This window comes from Bombyx mandarina, chromosome 11, assembly GCF_030267445.1.
Source record: "Bombyx mandarina strain Sakado chromosome 11, ASM3026744v2".
NCBI lineage: Eukaryota > Metazoa > Arthropoda > Insecta > Lepidoptera > Bombycidae > Bombyx > Bombyx mandarina.
This window is the reverse complement of record NC_143218.1, coordinates 16,191,060-16,217,466: the sequence shown is the minus strand read 5'-3', so window position 1 is coordinate 16,217,466 and position 26,407 is coordinate 16,191,060. Positions and strand designations below refer to the sequence as shown.

Sequence of the window (26,407 nt, the reverse complement as noted above, 5' to 3'; positions counted from 1 at the left end):
GCATCCGTTGAATATCTTGTGTTTTATGATGGATATCGCTACAGGTATTTCACGACAACGACGGAAAGATGTAGTGTGGCGTAATATGGTAAAATAGCCTTGAAACAACCTTAAACTAGTTCTTCCTTAAACGACAAGTGGGTTGTAAGTCGATGCAAAATAAAAAAAATTGTAAATTTTCGTATAAAATAAGATTATTCACAAATGTGAACACTAACTTCAATTTATATACTTAAATTTATATTCTATATATTATATTATAATTATTATAATTCTAATTGTATTATATATAAATATTAATTCAAATAAGTTATTTTAGATCTAACTAGGTGAGTTTCACTCATCTATGTACTACCGTCTCTATCACTAAATACGTGAAATATTTGCTGACATATTTGTTGGCAACTATTTGCACGCTATGTCGTACATCGCTCACTTTCGCGTAAATGCTAGCAATACGTTGACAATTTGACAGCAATCGGAGGAACTGTATAGCAGCACATATAATACAAACAATAAATAAACATTTTCTTTTTATTTATTTTTTTCTATTGCTTAGATGTGTGGACGAGCTCACAGCCCACCTGGTGGTAAGTGGTTACTGGAGCCCATAGACATCTAGAACGTAAATCTCAGTATAGTTACAACGGCTGCCCCACCCTTCAAACCGAAACGCATTACTGCTTCACGACAGAAATAGGCAGGGCGGTGGTATCTACCCGTGTGGACTCATAAGAGGTCCTACTACCAGTAATTTATCAGTATTTTATTCCAGAATATAGATTTGTCTTAGAGATGAGACAGATACAACCTCGACTCCTCTTTTACGAATGCTATTTGCACGACCAGTTTCTTAAAAACGAACTAAAAAACAACAATGAATTCATTTATTTTGTAAATAGTCTACGATTTGTTTTCACGGCACGTAGGTACTTTATTAGTTTTTGAAACGAACTAATTAATGGTGTTGTATTTAATTAAGCCGAGACGAACGTAATTATTGGGCAGACAAAAGAAAGAAAAAAACGCAATTAGGTAAGCGAGTGAGGCTCTTCATTTTTAAGGGACAAATAAAAAATTTTAAAAACACATTCTTCTGGTGCTAATGATAATCTTGTTTTCGCGTTTCATGCTGATGTTCATATTTTTTATTAAAAGAAGAGCGTATATATTATTTCTATAGGACTCCATTTCGTAGTGATGTATGGTAATTTAATTACGTTAAAAAAACATACACTCTATATCTAATAGATTCATACAGTAAAAGCAGGGTATATGCCGCGAACACAGGAATATGGAAAAGCGCGTTTACAAAGGATATTCAGTTTGATATCTACACAATCGAATCCTTTTTATCAATATGTATTGTCGATGTACCGATTTAGTCGGCTAATAAAGAAATCTTTAGCCGCGAGCTTAGGAATTGGGATACGTTTATTGAATCCGTGAATACACCTACCAAGGTTCATCTCTGCACTCCCTTAAGGTAGACTGTTAGAAAATGCCTATGGCATTAAGTCCGCTTTTATACTTTCTAGTATATGAAGTTATAAATAAATAAATAGTGAAAACGGGAATGAAGGAAGCGCGAATAAGGAGATTTATTTACTTAGAGATTAAGCGACAAAAAAAATTGTGATTTCGTTCGTATGTTGCTTTTAGTACTATACGCTAGCTCATTGATGCGATCGATTCGAGGTAGGGATTATAGTAGCGTTGGAAGGAAATGTAAATACAAAGTAGCAACACTGCGACCGCCTATTTAAGGAGCAGTGTAGGACTGTAGGGGAACTCTCTTATCTCGCCAGCCGTCGTAGCGTGCGGAAGCTCTGTCCGAACTCTCTTGATATTACTATCGGTGTAATAAGGCCAGCTGGCCAATAAATTATTTTTAAAAACCCAAAATTCGTATCTTTTTATTATAGTAGATTCATTCGCGAAGCAATCACCTACTCTTGAGTTGTTAGATCTCCTTTGGAGGCGCTGGTGTAGCTGTTAACAAATCCCACCCCTCCTGACTGGGCCCTTGCTCGCCCACTTATCCTGGTGAAACTGGAAAGGCCTCCGTGCCACCAGTGATCCCTCAAACATAAAAAAGGCATTATAAAACACTATTAACTTACATCAGATGACGCGCGAGTAATTTCAACTAATGGAAGTTTTGAGATCGCTAGGATTTGATTGTTGCACGTATTATGGATTCCGAAATATATACAGGATAAGAACTAGAAAACTCAGTCACTGAATATCAAATGTCATTAACAAAGATAACTCTCCGAGAATAGAGTCTCCAACAAGTAGTTACAGTAGGATATACTCATTGTGATCCTGAAGAAAAGACATACGCTGTACTCGTTATCAAGCGATACGACTATGCCGGCGTTCAAACCCCGCAAGCAGGTAACAATTTCCTGAGGAAACGAATACTTAACCTAAATACGTGTTCGTGAATGACTTCATTGAAGAAACAGCATATTGTGAAAATTTTTTTTTTTTTGTATTTGTTAATGTGTGTATTTAGTATTGGAAGGCTGCATATTATGTAAGTACCATCATCCTGCTGATGAATGGCGCGAAACTTCCAGTTTTACTTTCTTTATACCTCGAATAGAACTTAAAATTAATATTTTTATAATAAGGAACTTCGTTCCTATCCGGTGTCCCACGACACCACACATCTTTTTTTATTTTAAGCGACATTATTGGATCTTCACAGGAGAGCCATTTAAAATTTAGAAAAAATATCATACCAAAAATACTCCTTAGCTATTTGAATGGAGAAAACTTAATTGAAGTTCAATTTAAAATTCTAACTGTTGATGCTAATACCAAATAGAACGGACTTTTAATTAGGAAGATAAATGTCATATATTAAGCGAAATGTCGCTCATAACAAATAGCCTTTCACCTCTCTATACAATACCTAGTATTCTGAGAGGAGCTAGTAATTAGAATACCTAGTATTTGTGGTAAGTTGAGAATAAGAGTACCTAATAGTATAAGGTGAGTTAGAAAAAAGGATACTTAGTATTTTAAGGGGACGAGAATACAGTATAACAAAGGCTTCAGTCCGCTGAGAATATAATCGATCGTAATCTGAAATGTCAATTAATTAATTAAGCTCCATCCTCTCTTTTGTTGATTTTCTTTGTTGTGCTATTGAATTATTTTAACAGAGACCATCGGATGTAACTGTATTGTACACATGTATATTCCTAATATTTGATTTTTGATGCCTCAGATTGGCAGACGAGCTCAGGGCACACCTGATATTAAGCGGTCACTGGAGCCCATAGAAATGTGACACGTCACCCATTTTAAGTCATGAAATTGAAGTCTCAAATGTACTGGTGGTAGGACGTCTTGTGAGTCCGCGCGGGTAGGTACCACCACCCTGCATATTTCTGCCGTGAAGCAGTAATGCGTTTCGGTTTGAAGGGTGAGGCAGCCGTTGTAGATGTCTATGGGCTCCAGTAACCACTTAACACCAGGTAGGCTGTGAGCTCGTCCGCCCATCTAAGCAATAAAAAAATAATAAAAAAACAAAGGCAGTCTCAACACGAGGCTTTTAAACGTAGCAATAAAAATTGAAAGCACTCAACGTTTAAAACTCTTTAAAAATGTACTACATACTGTATGCACGATTTATGAATAAAACTGTCGGAGATTGAAATTATCGAATATGAATTTTCATTATTTCAGGTCTCGGGCGCTCTAGGGTTAATAATGGTAGCTCTTATTGGAAACGACAATGTTAGTGCGAATTCAATTTCATTATGATTGACTGTTTTTATATTTTTCAAAATATATTCGAATATAATTTTGTAAAACTAGTTTTATCTATATATTAATACGTGAAGCAAAAACTTTGTACCCTTTTTTACGAAAATTACGCGGACGGAGGAGAATGAAATTACCCACACTTATAGAGATTAAAGAGAAGCAGTGCAGAATGTTAATATTTTTTAAAAATTATGCATTGAAAATATATTAAATCAATAAAGAAAACATTACACACACTACCGTGTATTTGACACACACACCCACACATACTCTTTGTTTATTGTCAAACTTTTGTTATTGCTTAAGCCTGTGGTCAAATTAAGAATAGGTTAATATTGTTTATATCTATAATGTTATTTGTCTATGGTGTAGTCTTGGCGAAATCTGTGACTATAGAAGTATAACGTCTTTGTCATGTCAATTCTTTGACAATAGAATCATAACAGTGTACAAACTTATAATTTCAATTAATTATAGTCGAATTTCGACTACCGGGGGATCACTAGTATGTATAAAATGCCTTCGTAAAATTGTTAAAATCTTTTGGTCTAAGACGATCAGTAATAACGAGTTGTCCAAGCAGTTACCAATAGAGAAGATCATTACGCGCAAGCGGCATTGGATTGGTCACACATTAAGAAAGCCCGATACCTATCTATCCAAGAGAGCACTGACCTGGAAAGCTACGGGCAAAAAGAATAGAGGCCAACCCAAAACGACTTGGCGTCGCTCATCAAAGTACGAACTGGGCGTCTTGAACATGACGCGGGAGGAAACAGAATAGACTACCCAAGACCGATGCAATGGAAAAAATTGATTCGAGCCCTACACCTCAGCAGAGGGTAAAAGGAAAGAAGAAGAAAAAGTTTTTTATGAGAAAAAACATAACAAATGACGTCACAACGTTTCAGTCATTAACGAATGTAATATAATTTACAATTACATTCTTTCACAGTTTCATAGACAGTAAAAAAAAAACAGAAATTTTAGAATAATTTTTCATAGGTCATCTCCTTTTTCATCAGAATTATCTTTTTCTAATTTTATAATTCTTAATTTAACGATTAAAACTGCGTCTAGGTTTTTTTTTTCAATTTTATAATTACGCCGACAAGTACTGGACAAAAGAAAAACTATTCTAATAACGAAACAGTGATAATCATTAATAGAAAGAGAATTCCTTTGTTGAATCACATTGACATTTAATTGAAAGTGCTTGAACTTTAGCTTTGAAACTATCTTTTTGTTGTAATTAATTTAATAAAGACTCCTCCTAATTTGTTCTAGAGAAGATGGAATGGAGAGGTCCATTGACAACTTTATTCTAGTGCCACTCCATTGCCAAACGTAACGTTTAATTACATTTTCAACTTTTATTTTCCCTACTTATTGGCTGGTAGCCTAAGGGGCTATTCTAGCTATGCCCGGACGGGTAGATGAGCTCACGGGCTCTTACTAACACTAGCCCTAGCAAGAGTAGTGCTTCGCAGAATCTACCACTGGATTGGAATCGCGACCCACTGAGAAGATCCGGCGAGACTTTTTTACTGGTGGTAGGACCTCTTGTGAGTCCGCACGGGTAGGTACCACCGCCCTGCCTATTTCTGCCGTGAAGCAGTAATGCGTTTTGGTCTGAAGGGTGGGGCATCCGCTGTGACTATACTGAGATCTTAGAACTTATATCTCAGATTGGTGGCTCATTTACGTTGTAGATGTCCATGGGCTCCAGTAACCATTTAACACCAGGTGGGCTGTGAGCTCATCCACCCATATAAACTTAACATAACTTAGATTTCGATCGACTTAAGATGCCCACCTGCATTGACCCCTACCCGTTTTAGCCTCTAGCGTTCCTGACATGCTTCATAATGTAAGCAGTGACTTTGACTACGAATAAAATGTGATAACAAAGTGTCCACAATCCACATACGGCACGATTATATTCGCACGACTTAAATGAAAGCATGCATCAGAATCGGTTGTGGCGATAAATTAAATGGATCCCGAACTGTTTTCAACGATCTGTCATTCATCAAACCGTTGCGTAATCGTCATCTTCTAATTTAGAGGTTCGTTTTTTATTACCGGACAAGTCAAGGAATGTTCGTGGTCTCCTTAAAGATGGCGAACAGAGGATCTTGAAAAGCGAGCTAGAGATATGTAATTCCAATATAACTGGTGTAGATATAAGATAAAGGGAAAATCTTTCACCGAGCGGGTGATGTTGCTCGGTAGACCGACGGTTCGAATGCTATTGTTCGGAACTTTTATTTATGCAAGATTATCTTAAAGTGAGATTCAGGCATCTGTCAAATATTTTGCGTTGTGTCATCGGCACACACGTTACTGGCATTACTGAAACTCAATGGAAGACACGCACCGCCATAAATAAAGAGAGATGGAGAAGCCTCACAAAAGCCGCCACCAAGCAATAAGACAATACATAACCACGACCGCTCCGCGTGTACGACTGAGAAGAAAAAATTCCAAGCTTATTACCCGTCAAGTGAGTACAAGTTTAGTGTCTGTAGAGCACAAATATTACTATTGGGCTGGCAATTTTTGGAATTCGTGTAGGTATACGGGTATAATCTCTTTGATAATTGAACACAAAAAGCAATGGTACGTGCCCAATATCGGAACATTGGAGGCCAGTATACGGTATTAGTTTATCTAATAATCTGTATTTTTCTATGTATATGTCATTATTGTGTTGCTTTTGTTTTTTTGTAACATAAATTTCTAAATTTCTCTTCTCTGTTCAGTTTCTACTTATATGTGATTTTGATTGTGGAAACATATTTGGTTATTGTTTTAGCTATTTTTTTAAATATTATATGTTTGTATTGTTTCCCAAATAAATCAATAAATAAAATAAATAAATTATTTATTCCAATGTAATAATACTCACCAAAATAAAATTGTAATCTGTTAACTCTAACTAAACAAACTTTCAAATAACCGTGTCTTTTTCATCGATACGTTTGCAGCTTCGATAGCAAAGAAGGAACACAGGAATTCCTCCTTTGAAAATAAATGTAATTTTCAAGGCAATTTACAAAACATTAACCGAAATTACTAGCGGGTACTTAAGATTATTATGATTGGAGTCATTATTACTGAGCAGTGTTTGAAAGAAGCCGTTTCAGTATCTTAGCCGGGCGAATTACAATTTCAAATCCCCTCGGATTTGTTACATAGTCACTCGGTTTATTATAAGCCTTCGCTACGCAGATACTTAGAATTTTACTTTCAAAACTGATTAACTTTGTGTTTTAGAGGCTACAATCAAATCGGCACGGTGTAAACCTAAGCTATTATTCTAGGGTGGTTTCCTGTTTGTTTATGTTCCGATGCGCATACTCGTAGCGTCGCTTTTGTGTACAGTTTGCTACACGACCAGATTCTCTGGCTCGTAGCGTTGTGAATGAGGCCGGTTGTTGTTCAAACATTTTGATAAAAACTCAGTTTGTTGTTATCGTTTAGTTGTGCATTTAATGTTGTTTTGTTTTATTGTTGTTCGTGTTGTTTTGTTTTTAGTAGAACGAAATGGAAATAAGTTTGAATTTCGTTACATACATACTCTTTTTTTTTATTGCCCGTGCAGGTATATTCGCTTACGGCCCACCTGATGGTGAGTGGTTACCGTCGCCCATGGACTTCAGCAATGCTCAGGTCAGAGCCAAGCCGCTGCCTACCGTTAAGTACCCTCCATAAGCATCGTGTGAAGAAGGACATGTCAAAGCGCTCGGAAAACATGGTGGAGGGGATCCCAAAGCCGGATGGTACGTGTCAAAAAAGATCTCTGGTAACGCACTGTGGATGATCGCAATGGCTCCAGGTAGCATGGATGAATTCTACTCCGGTGGCGGGCTGTACAAACTTCTGTCCACGTGCTATTGATAATACACAGGATACTGTAATAGAAATATTTTCGCTCGCTTCTAGACATGAGGTCGTAGTTTCAGTTGCATTTGAATCAATCCGGGTGTTTATTGAAATATTCATATGTAGAGCTGGGCGACGGTAATCACTTACCATGAGTCCACGTGTACTAGCTCGTAGCAAAAAGAATCGGGGAATGGGATGCGTATGCGATTGTTATCTGCATTTATTCGTGTCATAACGGATTATAAACTCCTACGAGTACTCAGCACTACACTCTGCCTATTTCGTTCTAGTTTGAAGGATGGGATGTCCGTATACATTATGACTGCGATCTCATACCTCAAGATGAGTGGCGGTATTCAGTTGCTTAGCAACCACTAAACACCAGGTGTGCCGTAGTTGTCTACGCAACAAATTATTATTAAAAAAAAAATAGATGCGGTAATAGTTTACGACCGTTAACGATCCTTCTAAAGGACATTATATAACTATATATGAATCACTACTCAAAATATAAAAAAAATATCTAATTAAAACGAAACAAAACAACAAGTCTGAGCAATTAATGATTGTAAATAAAAATGACAAAATGTAGCTAAGTTAAGTAGGGTAGTAAGTAGGGTAGCTAAGTTAGCACGCGAATATACAACTTTCATCTATCCCCAGCATCGAGATCAGGAAAAGAAATTAAACAAGGCAATAGGAAGATTATCCCCTCTTGACTTCGACCAGTCTGAAGTTGCTACGGTATGACGTCACCAAGCCATGCCCACTTCCTGGCTTTTCTATTAGAATGTAAACTCTAACGCTATTTATACTAATATATAAATCTACAGTGATTTTTACGGATGTTCCGTTATAACTACTGAACCGTGCATCCGATTGACTTGAAACTTGATATCCATGTAGAAAATACATGTACTTAATGGATAGGTTAATATTTATATGAGCGTTGGACTCCCTAATAATAATGACAATAAATAATAATAATTTTAAATGCCCAGCGAAGCGGGCGAGTACAGCTAGTTTAATTATAAGCGTGAAAATTTTATTATTGCAAAGGAGAAAAGGCGTCTCGTTACTCACTCATTCCTTAACAAATTTTCACTAATTCAGGGGTGCCCAAACTTATTTTGTCTACTGCCCACTTCGAGAATAAATTATTTTTAGTGCCCCCATTTTTTCACCTACTTAAAAAAAACTATAGCGAGAGCTTAGTCGGTGTCTAAGAGCCATCCTAGATCAAATTACAAATCGCCTCCCAAGCCTTTACAAAACGCCCCCATTTTTTTTCTGGGTCCCTTACCGCCCCCCTTTAGGCCTGCAGCGCCCACAAGGGGGCGTTATTGCCCACTTTGGGAAAGGCTGCACTAATTAAACAACACTTGCCGTGTCAGTATCAACTTGTTTTCAGTACAACGTGAAACTTCGACCGAGGTGTGTTTAGTCTACACACTTTGTCCTACAAAATCTTCCTTAACTTTAATGGCATAGTGATGAAACGCTGTATAATTGTAGAAGTTTTAGTTAACAAGCAAATTTGCTGTTTCATTTAAAATATCTTGACAAAGTGCTCGTATTTTGATTTGATCTCAACCAGCGACTGTTACTTATATTGCTTACAAGCGGCCCGCTCCGGCTCCGCTCGGGACTTTAACAAAAATTTCAACAATATTTGACGTTGTTTTATTTTTTTAAATAAACGAACACTTATTGTAGCATAACTATAATAGTTAAACACATGCTGTTGCGACACTTTTTGTAAATAATAATGTGTTCTACAAAGTTGTAGTACATTCTTTTATTCTATCATCAATAGTTTTCGCAGGGCACGCGATGTCAAGAATATTTTAGGTAATTTGTTTACACCTTGGGTTACATTATTGGAGTTTTAGTAAGGATGCCAAATTTTTTTCAAAAAAGATTACAGCTTATGTCACTTGGAAATAGTGTAACTTCCAAACAGTGAAATAATTTTTCAAATCGGTTCAGTAGTTTCGGAGCTTATTCAATACAAACAAACAAACATAACTTTCCTCTATAATATTAGTATACCTATAGATTCGTTTGTTAATAATTGCTAGGCTTCTTAGAAAATACCTAGAAATCCTCCTTGAATTTCTAATAACAAATGAATAAGAAAAACAACGAATATTAATATCTTAGGGAATAGCACAATAAAACTCAGCATAATCGGTAATATAAGGTCAGGGTATTTTCCGGAGTCATTATACGCTTCGTCTTCAAAATGTGTTAACTAAACTGCCCAGAAAACTAACGAAGGTGTACTGATCTTCAAATACAAACCGCCTCACATGTATTGAATTTGAAGTCGACGTGACCTAAAGGATAAGATGTCCGGTGCATTCGTATCTAGCGATGCAACGGTGTTCGAATCCCGCAGGTGGGTACCAATTTTTCTAAAGAAATACGTACTTAACAAATGTTCACGATTGACTTCCACGGTGAAGGAATAACATCGTGTAATAAAAATCTATAAATACTAAAGTCAAATTAAGTTACCTTTGGGCCTTAGGATATCTTGAGTATTCCATAGACAACAAGAAAGCGTTATTGACGTGACACTATCCGTAAAGATTACCTACATGAAAGATCATTTTATTTAGTAACGCAGTATATCAGATAACGCTCCGATGCTATGAAGCTACATTTGAACAATAAATTGGAGACAGACTTTTTAGATAGACAAAAGAAATATAAGTACGTACATCGAACTTTCTCAATATTAATTGTCGATACGTTATTGAAGGCACGCAGCTTCAGAGCGAGTCGATGAAAGTATTTCCTGTGCGCGCGCTCTACGTGAATATACTTTTCCCATGCTTTTGTTGCATTCCAAAGGCACCCGATTTTTAGAATTCAGTTTTCCTCGACAACAATTCTTTGGAATTATAGAGAGCGAAAGAGCGAGAGAGAGAGAGAGAGGGGGGGGGGAGAGGGAGAGAGAAAATACACAAGAAAACACAATTAACATTAACAGCCAACCGACAGATATAATTATACAATAGGCGGTTTTATCGCTAAAAGAGATCTCTCAGACAACCGTTTTACCTAAAGAAATTGTGAAAAATATACAGCAGATATGTTGCGGTGTATCATTAGTAACAATATTTAGAGTGGTCTATCGAAATAGGCCAAACCATTACGCACATTAATGAAGAAAATACATACATACATACATATATAGAACAAATATATGTCTACAATATGTAGATAATGTGAATTTTTATTTCATTAAATGAATTCTTTCAGACTTATTTTATATTCAGCAATTATAGGAAGTTTCTATATCTTTGATTCTCTTAAAACAGTGGTGGAAAAAGATGATAGGATGCATTTCCCAGTCGTATCACTATTCGGCCTTGAAGTAATCATGCGGTCTGGGTTGAAGGGTCCACCCGTCTGAGTTGGAATATGAACGAAAATCACTCGAATACATTCACTTTGTCATTAGGTGGGCTACGGTAACCATTAAACAACATATGAGCCGAGATCTAGTTCATTCATTTATTTAAAAATCATTATATTCATTTTGTTTGATTATTCCCTTGTGTAGCTCTGGCTCTCGTTTTTTTTTTTTTTTTTTATGATTGAGAGATTACTGGTGGCCCGAAGGCCTTTCCAGTTTCACCAGGACAGGTGGGCGAGCAAAGGCTCAGCCAGGAGGGGTGGGATTTGCTAACAGCTGCCCGAGCGCCTCCGAAGGAGACCTAACAACTCAAGAGCAATTGCTTCGCGAATGAATCTACTACCGGATCGAAATCGCGACCCGCTGAGAAGATCCGGCGAGAAACTCAGCGGGCTGATGCATGGGTTAGGTTGCACGGCGAACTCTTTGTCGAGTTCGACGAGTACGGTTACCGAGGTCCCTAAGCCTGCTCCTAGTGTTAGAGCTGAAGGCGTCTAATGCAAAGGTTATTGGATCTGATGGAACCGTAAGGACGTGTCTAGGGCGTCGACGGTGACTGGCTCCTGCGTGATCAGGATTCGGGGAGTAGTCAGCGGCGGCAACTATAAGGCGATTATCATGACGCATAGCCTTATCGAAGTACCGTTCCGACGCTGACTTCATGTATTTCTGGATTGATTCAAGGCCCAGGTCGTCGTGTAGGTCAACGTTCCTCACGAACCACGGAGCCCCGACGGCTAACCTGCAAAAGCGGGATTGTAGGGATTGGAGGGTGTCTATGTGTGTGCGGGCCGCGTGAGCGAACACCACACTCGCGTAAGTCATGATGGGCCTTATGCAAGTTTTATAAAGTGTCACCTTGTTCCGAAGGGACATTTTACTCCGCTTACAGATCATGGGATAGAGTCTGCCGAGAATGAATGCGGCACGGTCGCGGATTGTTTTTATGTGTGGGCGGAATGTCATGGATGCATCCAGGGTGACTCCCAGTTACTTAACCTTCCTGACCCAGGGTATAGGTTGGCCGAAGAGGGTGATCGGGGGAGTGATATTTCTCCTCCTAATGCGGGAGGAAATAAGCGGTGAGTTTCCCCTTTGAAATAACACTGCTGTGCTTTTCGCCGGGTTGATGTCTATGCGCCATTTTCGGAACCACTGTCCGAGGGCTAACGCTGCGCTCTGGAGTTTACTCGCGATTAGGGACTTGTTTCTACTTGAGTAGTAAACGGTTGTGTCGTCAGCGAATAAGGCTAGCTGGGTTTGCGGCGACCGGGGAATATCATTAATAAATAAACTAAATAGGAGCGGTGAGAGAACGGAGCCTTGCGGCACTCCAGCCGTGAGTGGTCGCGGGGAGGAGCGGGTTCCCTCTACTCGATATCGAAAAGAGCGATTCGACAAGAAGTCCCGTATGATGAGCACGAGACTATCCGGCACGCCCATGTTGAATAGTTTGAAAATCAAACCGTTGTGCCAGACTTTGTCGAACGCTTTTGCGACGTCGAAGAAGAGAGCTCCCGTGTATAACGGTTTTGGTCGATTAAGTCCCACAAGAATGTGCTCCGTGAGGCGGTGCACCTGTTGTACGCATGAGTGATTTGCACGGAATCCGAATTGTTCATCGATGAGAATGCCCTTGGATGAGACGAAGTCTCTGAGGCGTTTGTAGAGCAGACGCTCATACAGTTTGCCTAGAGACATGAGGAGGCTAATCGGGCGATAACTCGTCGGATTATTTTTTGGTTTACCGGGTTTGTGTATGCCGATAACGTCCGCTTCTTTCCACACCGTGGGAAAGATACAGTTAGCCATAGCGGCATTGAAAATAGATGCCAACATCACGATGAGTTGGACGGGTAAAAGTTTAATAACGCGGTTAGATATACCGTCGGAACCGGGAGCCTTGCGAGGACGTAGGTCTTTGATCAGGTCTTTAACTTCCATTGAGGTGGCGGGCGGTAACGCGTCCAAGGGTGGCAAGGAGGCTCTGCGTTCTACCTCACTGTCTACTAATTCTACATGAACAGGATCCGCGGATTGAATGCTGGGTATGCACTGGGCTTGCAATGTATCGGCCAGCAGCTCTGCTTTTTCGTCATCATCGAACGCCGCGAGTCGGCCTGAGGGGCCTACGAGGGGGGGCATAGTTACTACCGTATCCGATTTGAGAGTACGAGCTAAGCGGTAGTAAGACCTTTGAGAGGGCGCGAGTCCTTCTAAGAAATCAGACCATCTGGCATCTCGGACTTCGGTGATGCGAGACTTTACGTCGCGTTGTAGGGCACGCATTCGAATACGATTTTTCGCGGTAGGATACCTATCGTACGCACGGATCGAGGCGTTCTTAGCTCTAAGGAGTTCCCTAATATCGTCGGGCAATTTGAAGCGGTGAAGGAAGTCCTCCGCTACAACTTGCTTCGATGACCTATCTAATGTCGAGGTGATGTGTGACGTTACGATGTCTATGGCTTCAGCGGTATCCTGAGGAGACGGGATAGAGTCCGGACTAAACGGAAGCGATGGTGGATCAGATTCAGCCAGGCTGATGCCCAGCGTGTGCCAATCCACCACAGTCCTCGTGACGGGAACGGAATCGGGAGCGCGACCGAGCTTCATAATGACGGGACGATGGTCTGAATCTAACTCTGAAACTACTTCAATCGAATGTAAGCGCAGAGTTACGTTTTTTAATAACGCTATGTCGAGTATATCCGGGCGATGCGCGATATTTAGCGGGTAGTGAGTCGGGGTCAGCGGAGCGACGATATCGAAGGCGAGATCATCGACTAACGCGTCGAGGCGCCTGCCATTAGGGATTGAGGTGTGAGAGTTCCACCTGACGTGTTTACAATTTAGGTCACCCGCCAGAATGACAGAGCTTCCCATGCCGAGCAGCGCCTCAATATCACTACTTAGAACAATTTTATCCGGTGGAAGATAAACGGACGCGATAACGATCGGCGCGTGTCCAGTCAGTGAGATTCGGCATACTGATGCTTCGATGTTAGAAAGCGCGGGGGGGTCGAGTGGGACGCAATGCAGGGCTCTTCTATAGTAAATGACGGTACCACCACCACGAGCAGTGAGCCTGTCGTTCCTAACCATGTTGTAGTTCGCGATTTTAGGGTCGCGGCGCGCGGGCTTAAGCAGGGTCTCCTGCACCAAAAAGATGTCAATTTGATGGTCACGCAAAAAATCACAAACCTGATCACGTTGATTTGCGAGACCGTAAGCGTTAAAAAATCCTATCGTTACGGATAGGGGCTTGATTCTACTTATGTACGCCATTGATTACCGGCGGAGTGAGGGGAGGACGTACGTATTTAACGACGCGTATACGTCAGCGTATTCTTGCACAACGGCGATGAAGTGTTGTGCAGTGGAGGCGGCGCGAATGGCGTCGCCCAAAGCATTAACGCGATCAAAGTTGATCGACTGAAAAAAGTCGATCGCTAGAGCGAGATTGTCGGACGAGGTCGAAGGGCAGGTCGCGGGGGAGGGACGAGTCACGGGGGAGGGACGTATCGCGGGTGTGGGACGAGTCGCGGGGGAGAGAGTTGTAGCCGTGTTCGTGTACGGCAACGGTTTAGCCCAGGCCGAGACGCTGGGCACCGACGCCGGCACGAAAGCAGGCTTAGCCTTCGGCACAGAGGGTGCCGTGGCTTTGATTTCTGGGCCGAAAGCTCGGAGGCGGTTTTGGCGGGCGACGCGGCGATTTATTTTAGGGGCTCGGGGGCAACCACGGTAATTCGCGGGGTGACCCTGTGTTCGGCACAGGACGCAGCTAGGCGGTTCCGTAGCGGTTTCGTTCCGTAGCGGTTCCGTAGTTTTTGATCGCGAGTGCAAAGGCTCGTGGCGTGATCGCCCAAACACTTGACGCATCGGGAGCGCGCGTGGCAATTACGGGAAGAGTGCCCGTACAACTGACAGTTATGGCACTGGCTCGGAGTGCCTTTTTTATGGGGGGTTTCGACGGTTATTCCGGAAAGCCTACAGACTGTTCGTATGTTGAAAATTTGCTTGCCCTCGGGGGTAGGCTGGAGAGCGACGAGAACCATATTGTATGGCTCCCTCCCACGTCCTGTGTGCATGCGGTGCACGGAATTGACCGGCAGACCTTGTTCTAGAAGGTCGGCCTTGACGAGATCGGCATCTAATTCCTTTGGGATGCCGCGTATGACCGCGCGAAGTTCACGCTCCTCCTGAAGCGTATAAGTGTGGAAACTTATACGCTCCTTTCGGAGGTAGTTTGAGAGGGCCCTATGGTTGTCGGGTGTCGTTACCTTAATTTGAATCCCGTTCGCGAGGTTACGGGCGCTGATAAAATTAATTTTTTTGGCCTGAAGGGCCAGGGAAACTCGGTCCCAAGCTGCCTTCTCTTGAAGGATTACCGGGGGAGGGGTCTGAGTTTTATTTTGTGCCACTGGACGCGGCGACGGTGTGGCACGGGCAGGGGGAGCGACGGGAGTCGGAGGGCGAGGGCGCGACGCGTTCGCGGCTTTACTAATTTTAGCGGCCGCGGGAGCTCGGGACTCCGCAGCGCGCTTCTTACCCTTTTGTACCAGGGTGAATCCATCCGTCGATGAGGCGGGGGCGAGGTCGACCTCCATGTCCGAGTCAGAGTCGGAGGACGAGGAGGCAGCAGGTTCAGGAGCAGGCGACCTACGGGCAGATGCAGGACGTCCGTCGGACCCTACGGAACCCGCGGATGATCGCGCCAGAGGAGCGGCGGCCACGGCGGACGACGCAGTAGTTTTACCCACTAGTATAGGCGACGCGGGAGCGGCAGTCATGGCGGACGCTGCGGTGTACGACGCGGGAGCGACGAGCACGGCGGAATCCGCGAGAGGGCTCACGGCGTGATCGGCCTTGAAAGCCATAAACTCAGAAGTGAGCTTTGGGTGGCGAAGTCGGAGGAATTCTGTAAATAAAGCTTCCATGATGTCTGACCCAGGTGGGGCTGTCCCGGGTCTTAAACACACTCGCCTTGCGGCGAGGCCCCAATTTCTCGGTACTTAGCGGTTCGATTGAACACAGGTGGCGATGCGGCACAATTACTGCAGGAAAAAGAAAGAACAACAAAAAAAAAAAGGAAACAACAAAAATAAACCAAAACAAAACAAACACTTCCAGGAGCTCACTTTGTCGGCAGATGTGCCACGAACAAAAGCCGGGTGAACAAAGGCCGGACTAACAATAAAACCAGGCGAACAATGGCCGAGCGATTGAGTGGTCGATGAGCACGTCCGCAGGCGGCGGGTGCTTCTGTCGGACTGGCTGGCTCTCGTGTAGTAGTAGTAGTACTCGCATTGAAAAAACAAATTTGTATTAAATAGACATTACGAAAAAACAAGCCCAAAATATAAATTATCCATATTGTTACGCTGGTAAGAGTAACGTGATCTGTCGTCAAATAGCAGAAACGAATATTAAAAGAACTATTAATATCGAGAACGCTCTAGAAGTGTAACGCCATCTATTATCAAATAGCGGAAACACAAATGGAAATGACTGGACTTGTCCAGGATGTTCTCGAAAATTATGGAGATGTCGTATCGTTGCAGACATGAAACGAAAGCAGTTAATAATCGGATCTACTCGAAGCGAAACAGCGAACGGATCACTTGAAGCGAAGTAGAAAAAGTAAAGTGTTCTATAAGTGTTCTAAGTGTTCAATAAAGTTTTAATTTGTACTTCGGTGGAAGTATTATTTGTCTCGAAACCAAATTAATATTGTTATGCGCTACGTAACAATATTAACATCATAAATGTGAGGATACTTTCTCAAATATATATTTTTTATATCTCGTGACAGCAGCCGCGTTGTTAGCTTATAATAATAACATAGAAATGAAATTTACGAAATAATCTAGCTCTTTATTAGAATGTGAAATGAATAAACAGAACAGCATTTATCAAATTGCTCAATGTCAGTCGAGAATACAGTACTCATGTCAGTCGGTGATCAATTGAAACGCGCAGTGGACGACTCGCTATTAATCTGTTTTACATTTGCGGTCGACCGTCGATGCCTATCGTAACCGATGCGATTGGTTCCGGATTTCATTAATCGGATCGTGAACTACGATCGAGTACTTTCGATTAAATAAAAAAAATCGATTTTTAAATAATACTTGGTTTGTTGTAAATTTTGATATAATGCACTTTTTGTAGGTTGTAACAGGGCTGTACTAATAAGTGAACAATAGGTCGCCTTTCAAGTTGTGAATTATCTATTAATTAGAATAATTGTTTTGTTATAATAATAATAATTGTAATTAATTATAATAATGTATATTTATAAATGTATGTAAATAAGGAATTGTGTATTTATATGTTTTTATGTGTGTATACATGTGTATATTTCAATTGATTGGTACACCGCATGTAATCGGTGTTCGAATCCCGCGGAAAGGTACCAATTTTTCTTCGTACGTACTTCATATTCACGAATAACTTCAACGATGAAGGAATAACATAGTGCTATAAAAATAAAACTGTTTGCCAAACGATTTGCTAGAGGTAGGGCGTTTTGTATAAGTAGATGCCACCGCTCTGCCTATTTTCGCTTCAAGCAGTAATGCGTTTCGATTTGATTTGTTTTACTGTAGAGCTAAGACTGAGAGCTCGTGTCTTAAGGTGGGTGACGGCAGTTACATTGTTGATATCCATGGGCTCCGGTAACTATTTAACTCAAGATGAGCTATGAGGACGTCTAGCAATGTACGATATTGTTAGTAAATATAAAAATTACTAACAGTTTCTATTCAAGTGAATTTTAACCTCGAATAACCTTTGAATCCATAATACAACAGTTTTGACACCGTAAATATAAAAGAGATGATTTTTTTAAATAAAAATTTAATCTCCTCGTAATTTGTATTCCCAGCGGGTAGCTGTCGCAAATAGTTGCGCCAACTTCAAAACACATATAAGTTTCACATATTTGCTACGTGTAAAACTTACATAATCAGCTATATAGCTTATATCACAACTTGCGTCATAAAAGAAAAAAAGTATATTTTAAATTTTTTATACAACAACTTAATCAACGTTACTATCGGTTTCTGTACATTACTCAATAGAATATTTATTTATTACTGGTGGTGGAACCTCTTGTGAGCGTAGGTACCACCCTACACAAGTACCAACCGCCTATTTCTGCCGTGAAGCAGTAATGCGTTTCGGTTTGAAGGGTGGAGCAGCCGTTGTAACTATACTTGAGATCTTAGAACTTATATGTCAAGGTGAGTGGCGCATTTACGTTGTAGATGTCTATGGGCTCCAGTAACCACTTAACATCAGGTGGACTGTGAGCTCGTCCACCCAAAAAAAAAACATGCTTCAAGAACCCTGTAGCATCAGCCCTAAGACTGGGGACAGACCACGGTAACGGTACTCGCCGAACACGGCAAAGAGTTCGACATACAACTTAACCCATACATCAGCCCGTTGAGGTTCTCGCTGGATCTTCTCCGTAGGCCGCAATTCCGATCCAGTAGCAGATTTAAGATCCATACTAATATTGTAAAGTACTCAAAACTGTTTGTATATTTGAAGATCGGTGGAAGTATAGATCTGATAATATATTCCTCTTACAACATTAGGTACTGCGTAGCATCGTATATCAGAAGCTACGATATTTATTTTTTTATTGTCTACTCGATAGACACGGCAGTAGATGCGATATCAATAGTTTTTTGTGATCACAGTTCCAGTTTGAAACAGTGTTAGTCGTACATATTAAACTTGTTTATTAAACTTTATATATTTTGGTACAACGGGGCATTAACGGCTACTAAGGCTAAGATAAGAAATTATGCAATAAACATATATTTCAACAAAGACAAAATCGTAGAAATATACACATAATAATGGGCTAAGAAAAAAAAAATTTATTTCATAACCAGTCACACGAGCCTTTTTATGTAGATAAGCACTTAATTTTAAAACAATAAATTGAATATCATTACACAATAGCGGAAGCCAAACATTTCTACGTAACAAACCTTATAAACTTTGAACTATACGAAAAAAAAAAAAAAAAACGTCTTCAGTATCAACAATTCAAAGGCAAGAAAACGTAAAGTCATAAATAAAATTCCCAAGTTTCATAAGGGCCTGTCACAGATAATCTGGTATTAACGCCAGATCGCAGGCATTACTTGGAACCGTGCCAGTCAATTCATCGTATATTATAAACGGTACGTTTGTCTGTACGCTTTTGTAGTATTTTAAAATTTGATTTCGTCGGCAGTATAGTGCGTCTTCAAATTTTTTGTGCTACGTTCTCCACGATATATTCGCCGTTTGTGAACTTCTAATATTTGTAACAAATCCCTATCGTGTGCATATTTTTTTAAAATCAAAAAACTATTTTAAAACTACCTCCTTTTTATTGAGACTAGATATGTTTTTTTTTATTGCTTATATGGATGGACGAGCTCAAAGCCCACCTGGTGTTAAGTGGTTACTGGAGCCCATAGACATTTATGACGTAAATGCGCCACCCACCTTGAGATATAAGTTCTAAGGTCTCAAGTATAGTTACAACGGCTGCCCCACCCTTCAAATCGAAACGCATTACTGCTTCACGGCAGAAATAGGCAGGGTGGTTGTACCTACCCGCGCGGGCTCACAAGAGATCCTACCACCAGTAAGATATGTAGAATTATACTTGTAAATAAATGCAGATCTCTATTTAAAAGTTTAAAGATTGCGTCATATCAAACCGGATCACATAACAAAAGTGGGATAGTGTTAAAATAATGCGAACAAAGCCGAATGTTTTGTTGATGCTTCGTATAAACGCTTTGTATAAAATATTGCCCAAGTTTACTGTGAAGGTGTTCCACTACCTGCCAACTTTTAGCTATCATTTTACGTTGAATGATGAAAGTTTCGTACAGGCCTCGATGGCTCTGTTTGAGATTGATAAAATACTGATGATGTCAATAATCGTCTTTGTTACCGTACAATAACCGTATAGTTGAAGGAATACATTTTTTATAAATAAAATAAATAATTATTAATAAAGCCTGTATTTCCTTATCCTTAATTTCTATTTCAAATGTGGTATTTGTTTATAAATGTTTAGTTAATTATTAATGTTTTGACTATTGTTTAAATGTTAGTAAGAGTTAATTTTTGTTATTGGATGTGGACCCCTCCATGGACTCCCTCCAAGGCCTCTTCCAGTCCTGTCCATTGATCTCTGTCCTTGCCGATAGTTTGCCAGTCCTTCCCTATTATTTCGATTATGTTGTCAGCCCATCGTCTTTTCGGTCTCCCTTACATACATAATATGAAAATACTAAATACAAAAAAATATATGAAAATACTAAATTACAAAAAACCCACTGGGCGCGATTGTCGATCGATATTTGGAGTTCGCTAAGAATTCTTCTTCTTTTTTTTAAATATACCAATTAATTTCTTGCGACGCCATTATTACCAGTACAGTCTTTATAAAAACTTCATTTAATATACATACAAATATTCTGTGATATGAAAAATGAAATGAAGTTGATTAATTTGAGACCTAAAACAGTTGGATGAAACTAAATGTTACGAGATGAGGCGGAATGAAATAAAGTGTCATTAAAACGGTGGTTGTTTACTAATACTTTTCAGTGGACTTTTTGGAAGAAAACGTCCAGCTGCTTAGTTTCATTTCTCACCTTTACGCACTCTCTTAAATGTTAAACAGTTAGTAAACCAAGAATATTAAAAACTTAAACCTGGAGAAACACTAAATTCAAAAGAATTCACACGAATTAGCTCCCCGCCATAAAGTAAGCCAAGAGTTTTACTATTTAATATAGATGCCTAAGAGTAGTGAATTCACAGCACACCTAATTGTTAAGAGGTTGCGGAGCCCATACACAATGACACTAATGCCCGCTGTTGTAGGAATAGGCAGGATGGCACAGTCGTGCGATGCATGCTGTATGCTATACCATCTCTTGTTCAACCCGTCTCCACCATTGGGTGAGTGTAGGTTTTCTCGAATGCACCAAATTCTCTTCGGTCTTTTGCCTTTCGCATCCAACCACTTTGATCAGGTCATCGGTCCACCTCGTTGGCTGTCTGCCCACGTTATAAGTCCAGTATTTTTGTGCCCCACCGATTGTCAGTGCGATGACATATGTGGCCGGCCCACTTATGTTAATCTATATTCACTCTCGTAGTATAAAACAAAGTCGCTTTCTCTTTCCCTATATCCCTATGTATGTTTAAATCTTTAAAACTACGCAACGGATTTTGATGCGGTTTTTTTTAATAGATAGAGTGATTGAAGAGGAAGGTTTGTATGTATAATAACATCCATTAAATAGTGGAGAAATCAATAATAAATTACAGTTTCCGATGCGAAGCGAGGGGGGGTCGCTAGTAATATTATAAAGCTGAAGAGTTTGTTTGCTTGTTTGGTTGAACGCGCTAATCTCAGGAACTACTGGTCCGATTTGAAAAATTATTTCAGTGTTGGATAGTCCATTTATTGGGGATAGGCTATATAACATCACTCTAACACAAATACGAGCGGAGCACTAATAAAGAATGTTTCAAAATCGGGTTTTTTTTCCCTTTTTAGTGCTTCCGCTGCGTGCGCTCCAGGAACGGTTAAAGTTTCACTAAAACGATGTATGACAGAATTGTTCCCTTTTAAAAGTTCTGAAAAAGTCCGCGACAGCATTTATGTCTATATTTTAAGGTAGCCAACCTTAAAATATAGACATAATAACGTTTTTTATGCCAAAGTATCTATTCCACGTGGACGTAGTCGTGGGTAAAAGCTAGTTAATAATAAATGTTTAATTATTTAAAATAGGAATTAGTGGTAAGGAATGTGTGAGATAGGAATAGATGGATCATATGAGAAGTAAGTATCAGCCCTAGGCAACCGGGGCTCGCATGCTTCTTCTTATTCCGGCACTCTCGTCAGTGGCCATGGTTGCACTGATGGCTCCCATACTACTACGTTCTAATTTAAAGCCATAGAATTCTGAACCTCTAAACTCGCTTTCATGAAGTATCATTATAAGAATTCATCACAGAATCAATCAATACTTTCGTTCATGAACTATTTTCAGCAGCGACAATAATAGTACACGACAGCAATGAAGTTTTTTTTCTTCTTCTTATAAACAAAGCGAATCTCTCACAGGTTCATGACCCGCTCCCGGATCTACGGAACTAGTTCTTGGTAGATCGCCGCTTTGACACGCGATATTCACGCGCTTAATGAAAGACATCCTGAATGGGTACCGGCGGAGCCATTAACGGAGCGATTCACAAGAATTTTTTTCTTTTTTTTTTCACTTTTTCGCGTTCTGTACTCACGTGTCGTTGATTCGATTGAGTTGAGGCTTTGTACCTTGTTGTTGTTGAACTCATTATGTAAGGTTTCTAGTATGCATCAGTGAGCGACAGACACCGCGCTAGAAATTTTAATAAATAAGTTTCTCACTTAACATTTCGTGATGTCATACCAGTATGACGCACCGGTTTTCAATTAACAATAATAATACAGGGTGTCTCAAAAGAAAGTTCACATTTGTTTTGGTTATTGCGTGAACGCAACTATTCTGAGGGCGCGGGGGGGACGTCAATCGGTAGCCTGGCTCTGGGGAATTTTGTCACTATGGAGCGTTTCTCGGGAGCGGACCGTGCGTTGTGCATACGCGTGTTTTATAAAAACGGTAATTCGGCGACTGTAGCGCGTGAAAATTCTGCAGCATTCGACATATCCGTCACTTGAATGATGCGCCAACCACTCATTGCTAGATGGGTCGAGAAGCTTAAAGAGATAGGTTCAACCCTGGAAAAACCAAGATCCGGGCAGTCCCAATTTGACACCTATGGACTTTTTCCTGTGGGGTTATGTCAAATCCAAAGCTTACGCCAACAAACCGACTTCCCTGGTACAATCAAAAGAAAATATCCGTCACGAAAGCGCAGCCATCACGGAGAACACCTGTCGAGCCGTCATAGGCAATTTTACTGCTCGATTAAACGACTGCCGCAAAGGCATAAATTTGGACGACGTAATTTTTAAAAAATAAATTCCCAAACAGTGTATTTTATTTAAGTACATGTATTTTCTACATAGATACCAAGTTTCAAGTCAAGCATGGTTCAGTAGCTATAAGGGAATATCCGTAAAAACCACTGTAGGTTTATATATTAGTATAAATTTTGATTATATTCACGTTATAATCGCTGGTTTCATAGCCCGACAGAGTGACGCGCTCTCTCACGAATCAGTTCGAGATTGCCAGTTCACTTTTGATTACTGTTCTTTATTTTCGTACACCGCTTTCAACCTCCTTCGCAATAGACGCACAAAGGTTTAGGAGTACTTCGCCACTTCTATTTGCGGGACCACTTGAATGATTAAGTTCTTTGGCCGAAAAAGCCTACTAATGAGGTTAAAGGGGAGAAAATCAGTATACTTTATAAAAAAAAAGGATAGACCTCCAAATTATTTTGATACGTAATTCGACATTGGCAAATAGAAGTCTCTTGCGAAGCTGAAAAATAAGGTGAGGTAAATAACTATTTGGTAATATCAGAACAACCAACAAGCACATTTTCACATTAAAACCTCTTTATTGCTTTATTTGAAGTTTAAAAATAGTTTACGTAGTTTAAAAAACAAAAAAGTTTAATAGCAAACCGAACACGCGGCTAATTTTTTCAATTTGATATTGATTAGTACATTATAGTGAAGTTATAAAATTATTATTTACATCGATCCTTGATGTGTGTGCACATTATCAAGTTAAACGGACGTCTTGAAGTCTGTGAAAAGGACGTTCAAAGATATCGTTACATAATTGTTTTTTTTTTATTGCTTAGATTGGTGGACGAGCTCACAGTCCACCTGGTGTTAAGTGGTTACTGGAGCCCATAGACATCTACAACGTAAATGCGCCACCCACCTTGACATATAAGTTGTAAGGTCTATAGTATAGTTACGACGGCTGCCCCACCCTTCAAACCGAAACGCATTACTGCTTCACGGCAGAAATAGACATAGGTGGTGGTACCTACCCGCGCGGACTCACAAGAGGTCCTACTACCAGTAATTACGCAAATTATAATTTTGCAGATTTGATTTTTATTACACGATGTTATTTATTCCTTCACCGTGGAAGTAAATTGTGAACATTTGTTGACTACGTATTTCATTAGAAATATTGGTACCCGCCTGGGATTCGAATACCAGTGCATCGTTCAACACGAATGCACCGGACGTCTTTCTTATTAAATCTTTTAGGCCAAGACGACTTCAAAATAACATACATAATAATAACAAGCTAATAAAAGCGTGTCGAATATGTGTGACAATCAATTTCGTATCCATTACAAAAAAATTGTATGAGAAAAATCAATTTATTAGATTCTGTAAATCTAATAAATAGGCGAAGACGACACGTATCAAAAAAAAATTATTTATGTTATGGAACCAAGTAAGGAAATAATTTCGAGACAAGTTAATGAGCCCTCAGCTTTGTAGGGAACGAGGCTGTCACATCAAAGACGCTGCGAAAATAATTTTTAACTGTGGCAACATTACTTACACGTCCCGAATATCTTCAAGGCTCATTCAATCGTTGTGATTCAATTGATTTATTAAACGTTTCTAAAATTTAGCTTACAGAAACAAAAAAAAAATGGTCCAAGTTAATATTATCGTAAGTTGAATTCATCGTAGTTTAATTAAAAATAATTTACGTTAATGGTTATTTTAAAAATTATGATTTTGTCTTATGAGACTAGGTAATTTTTTACGATCTATCTATAGGTACCCAGCAGCTTGGCTGTGCCCCTGGCATTGCTGACGTCAATGAGCGACGGTAACCATTTACCATCAGCTGTGCCGTATGCCTACAAAGGCGATACAAAAAAAAAATTTTTTCCCCATGGGTATGAAAACTATAAACTTGAAAACTAGATATTTCCTTTTCTATGCTGTTAGGTTTATCTGTGTATTTTCAATCGGGAAGCATTACTGTTTTGCGGGGGAAACCTGTGGACGGTGATACTAGCTTGTAGTCTCATAACACCAGCAGTAGTTAATATAGATATTTAAGGATATAATTACAGGGAAAGATAATACGGTAGATAAAGGTGAAAAGAAAATAGCATACTGCCAAAACAAGTACATTGTGTGGGTTAAGAATGGGCGGCGGAACTACAACGATCTACGTATACAATGACAATGACAATGTATAATAATGTCTTCAGGATGACGATGGGTACTGTAGCGCATCAAATAGGTTCGCGGAGGCTCATATTGACGACTTCTACGCCGTCATGAGTGGACGCTCCGCTTTGATGTGACACATAATGCTTTTTTTATCTATGCTGATAGCCTTGAAAAGCTATTTCAGCTTAATCCTAATGTGTAGGTGAGCTTACGGGGCTCAAACCGGAAGTGTTGCTAACACTGGCCCTAGCAAGAGCAGTGCTTCGCAGAATCTACCACCGGATCGGAAACGCGTCCTATTGAGAAGATTCAGCGAGAAACTCAGTGGGCTGTGTCTATGGGCTAATTTACTCGTCGAGCCTTTCATCGCAAGCGACGAGTTCAGCGAGGACCGTGACTGGTGCTTGAGGTACCTAAAAGCACCGTTAATGGATCAGGAGGATCCATAATGACGTGTTCAGGGCGACGTCAACTGTTTACCATTCGGTCCACAGGATCGGGCATATAATTTCCGGCGGCCACGACAAGAGGGTTTTCGTATCGTACCGCCTTTTCAAAATGGCCACATAATGTGTGTGAGTTCCGACAGTATGATTAGGGCATTATCGCAAAAAAATGAACTGTCCATTTTATAACCAGTGGATGGTAATTCGTTTGACCATCCACCGCTCTAAGCCATCGGCTTCACAATCTCTTCCAATGTCAACATAGGCTATATTTACTAACAATGCAAATGTAAGCTTGCTATTAACAAGTTATGGAATTTCTATATTCTAAAATAAAAATCGATGTATAATAAATTTAAAAAGATAATTCCGCTGAAGCCGTAACTTAAATACGAGTTAATAATTTGATTCGATCAATACTTGACCGACGAATAGTCAAAAACTGCGTCAGATTGGGATCTTCAAAAGAAAAACGTATTTAATTTATAAATAATTCATATCGCCGCCATATTGGTGAACGTTGTACACGCGGTGACATTCACACGACGTCGCACGAATATAAAAAATCTTTTATATCTCTTTAATACATTAATATATATTTATAGATTAGAACAAGATCTCTAAGGTCAGAGAATATTATTTGGT

General features: G+C 40.0%; 1 protein-coding gene across 1 annotated transcript; it reads right to left on the bottom strand.

The window, feature by feature from the left end:
• Positions 1-789: 789 nt before the first annotated feature.
• On the bottom strand, positions 790-16,372 carry LOC149502088 (uncharacterized). The gene is made up of 2 exons (XM_089730748.1): positions 15,211-16,372; positions 790-864 (listed from the first exon to the last, which is right to left on the bottom strand). Exons 1-2 carry the CDS (start codon positions 16,039-16,041, stop codon positions 790-792), a joined length of 906 nt encoding a protein of 301 aa, XP_089586874.1. The 5' UTR covers positions 16,042-16,372.
• Between the last annotated feature and the right edge of the window lie 10,035 nt (positions 16,373-26,407).

Coding starts and splice junctions, on each gene's coding strand:
- LOC149502088 (XM_089730748.1), bottom strand. CDS start 16,041: ATGGAAGCTTTATTTACAGAATTCCTCCGACTTCGCCACCCAAAGCTC. Junction 865..15,210: donor TTCTAGAACAAGGTCTGCCG/GTCAATTCCGTG, acceptor GTTGTTTTTTAG/TTCGTTTTTAAGAAACTGGT.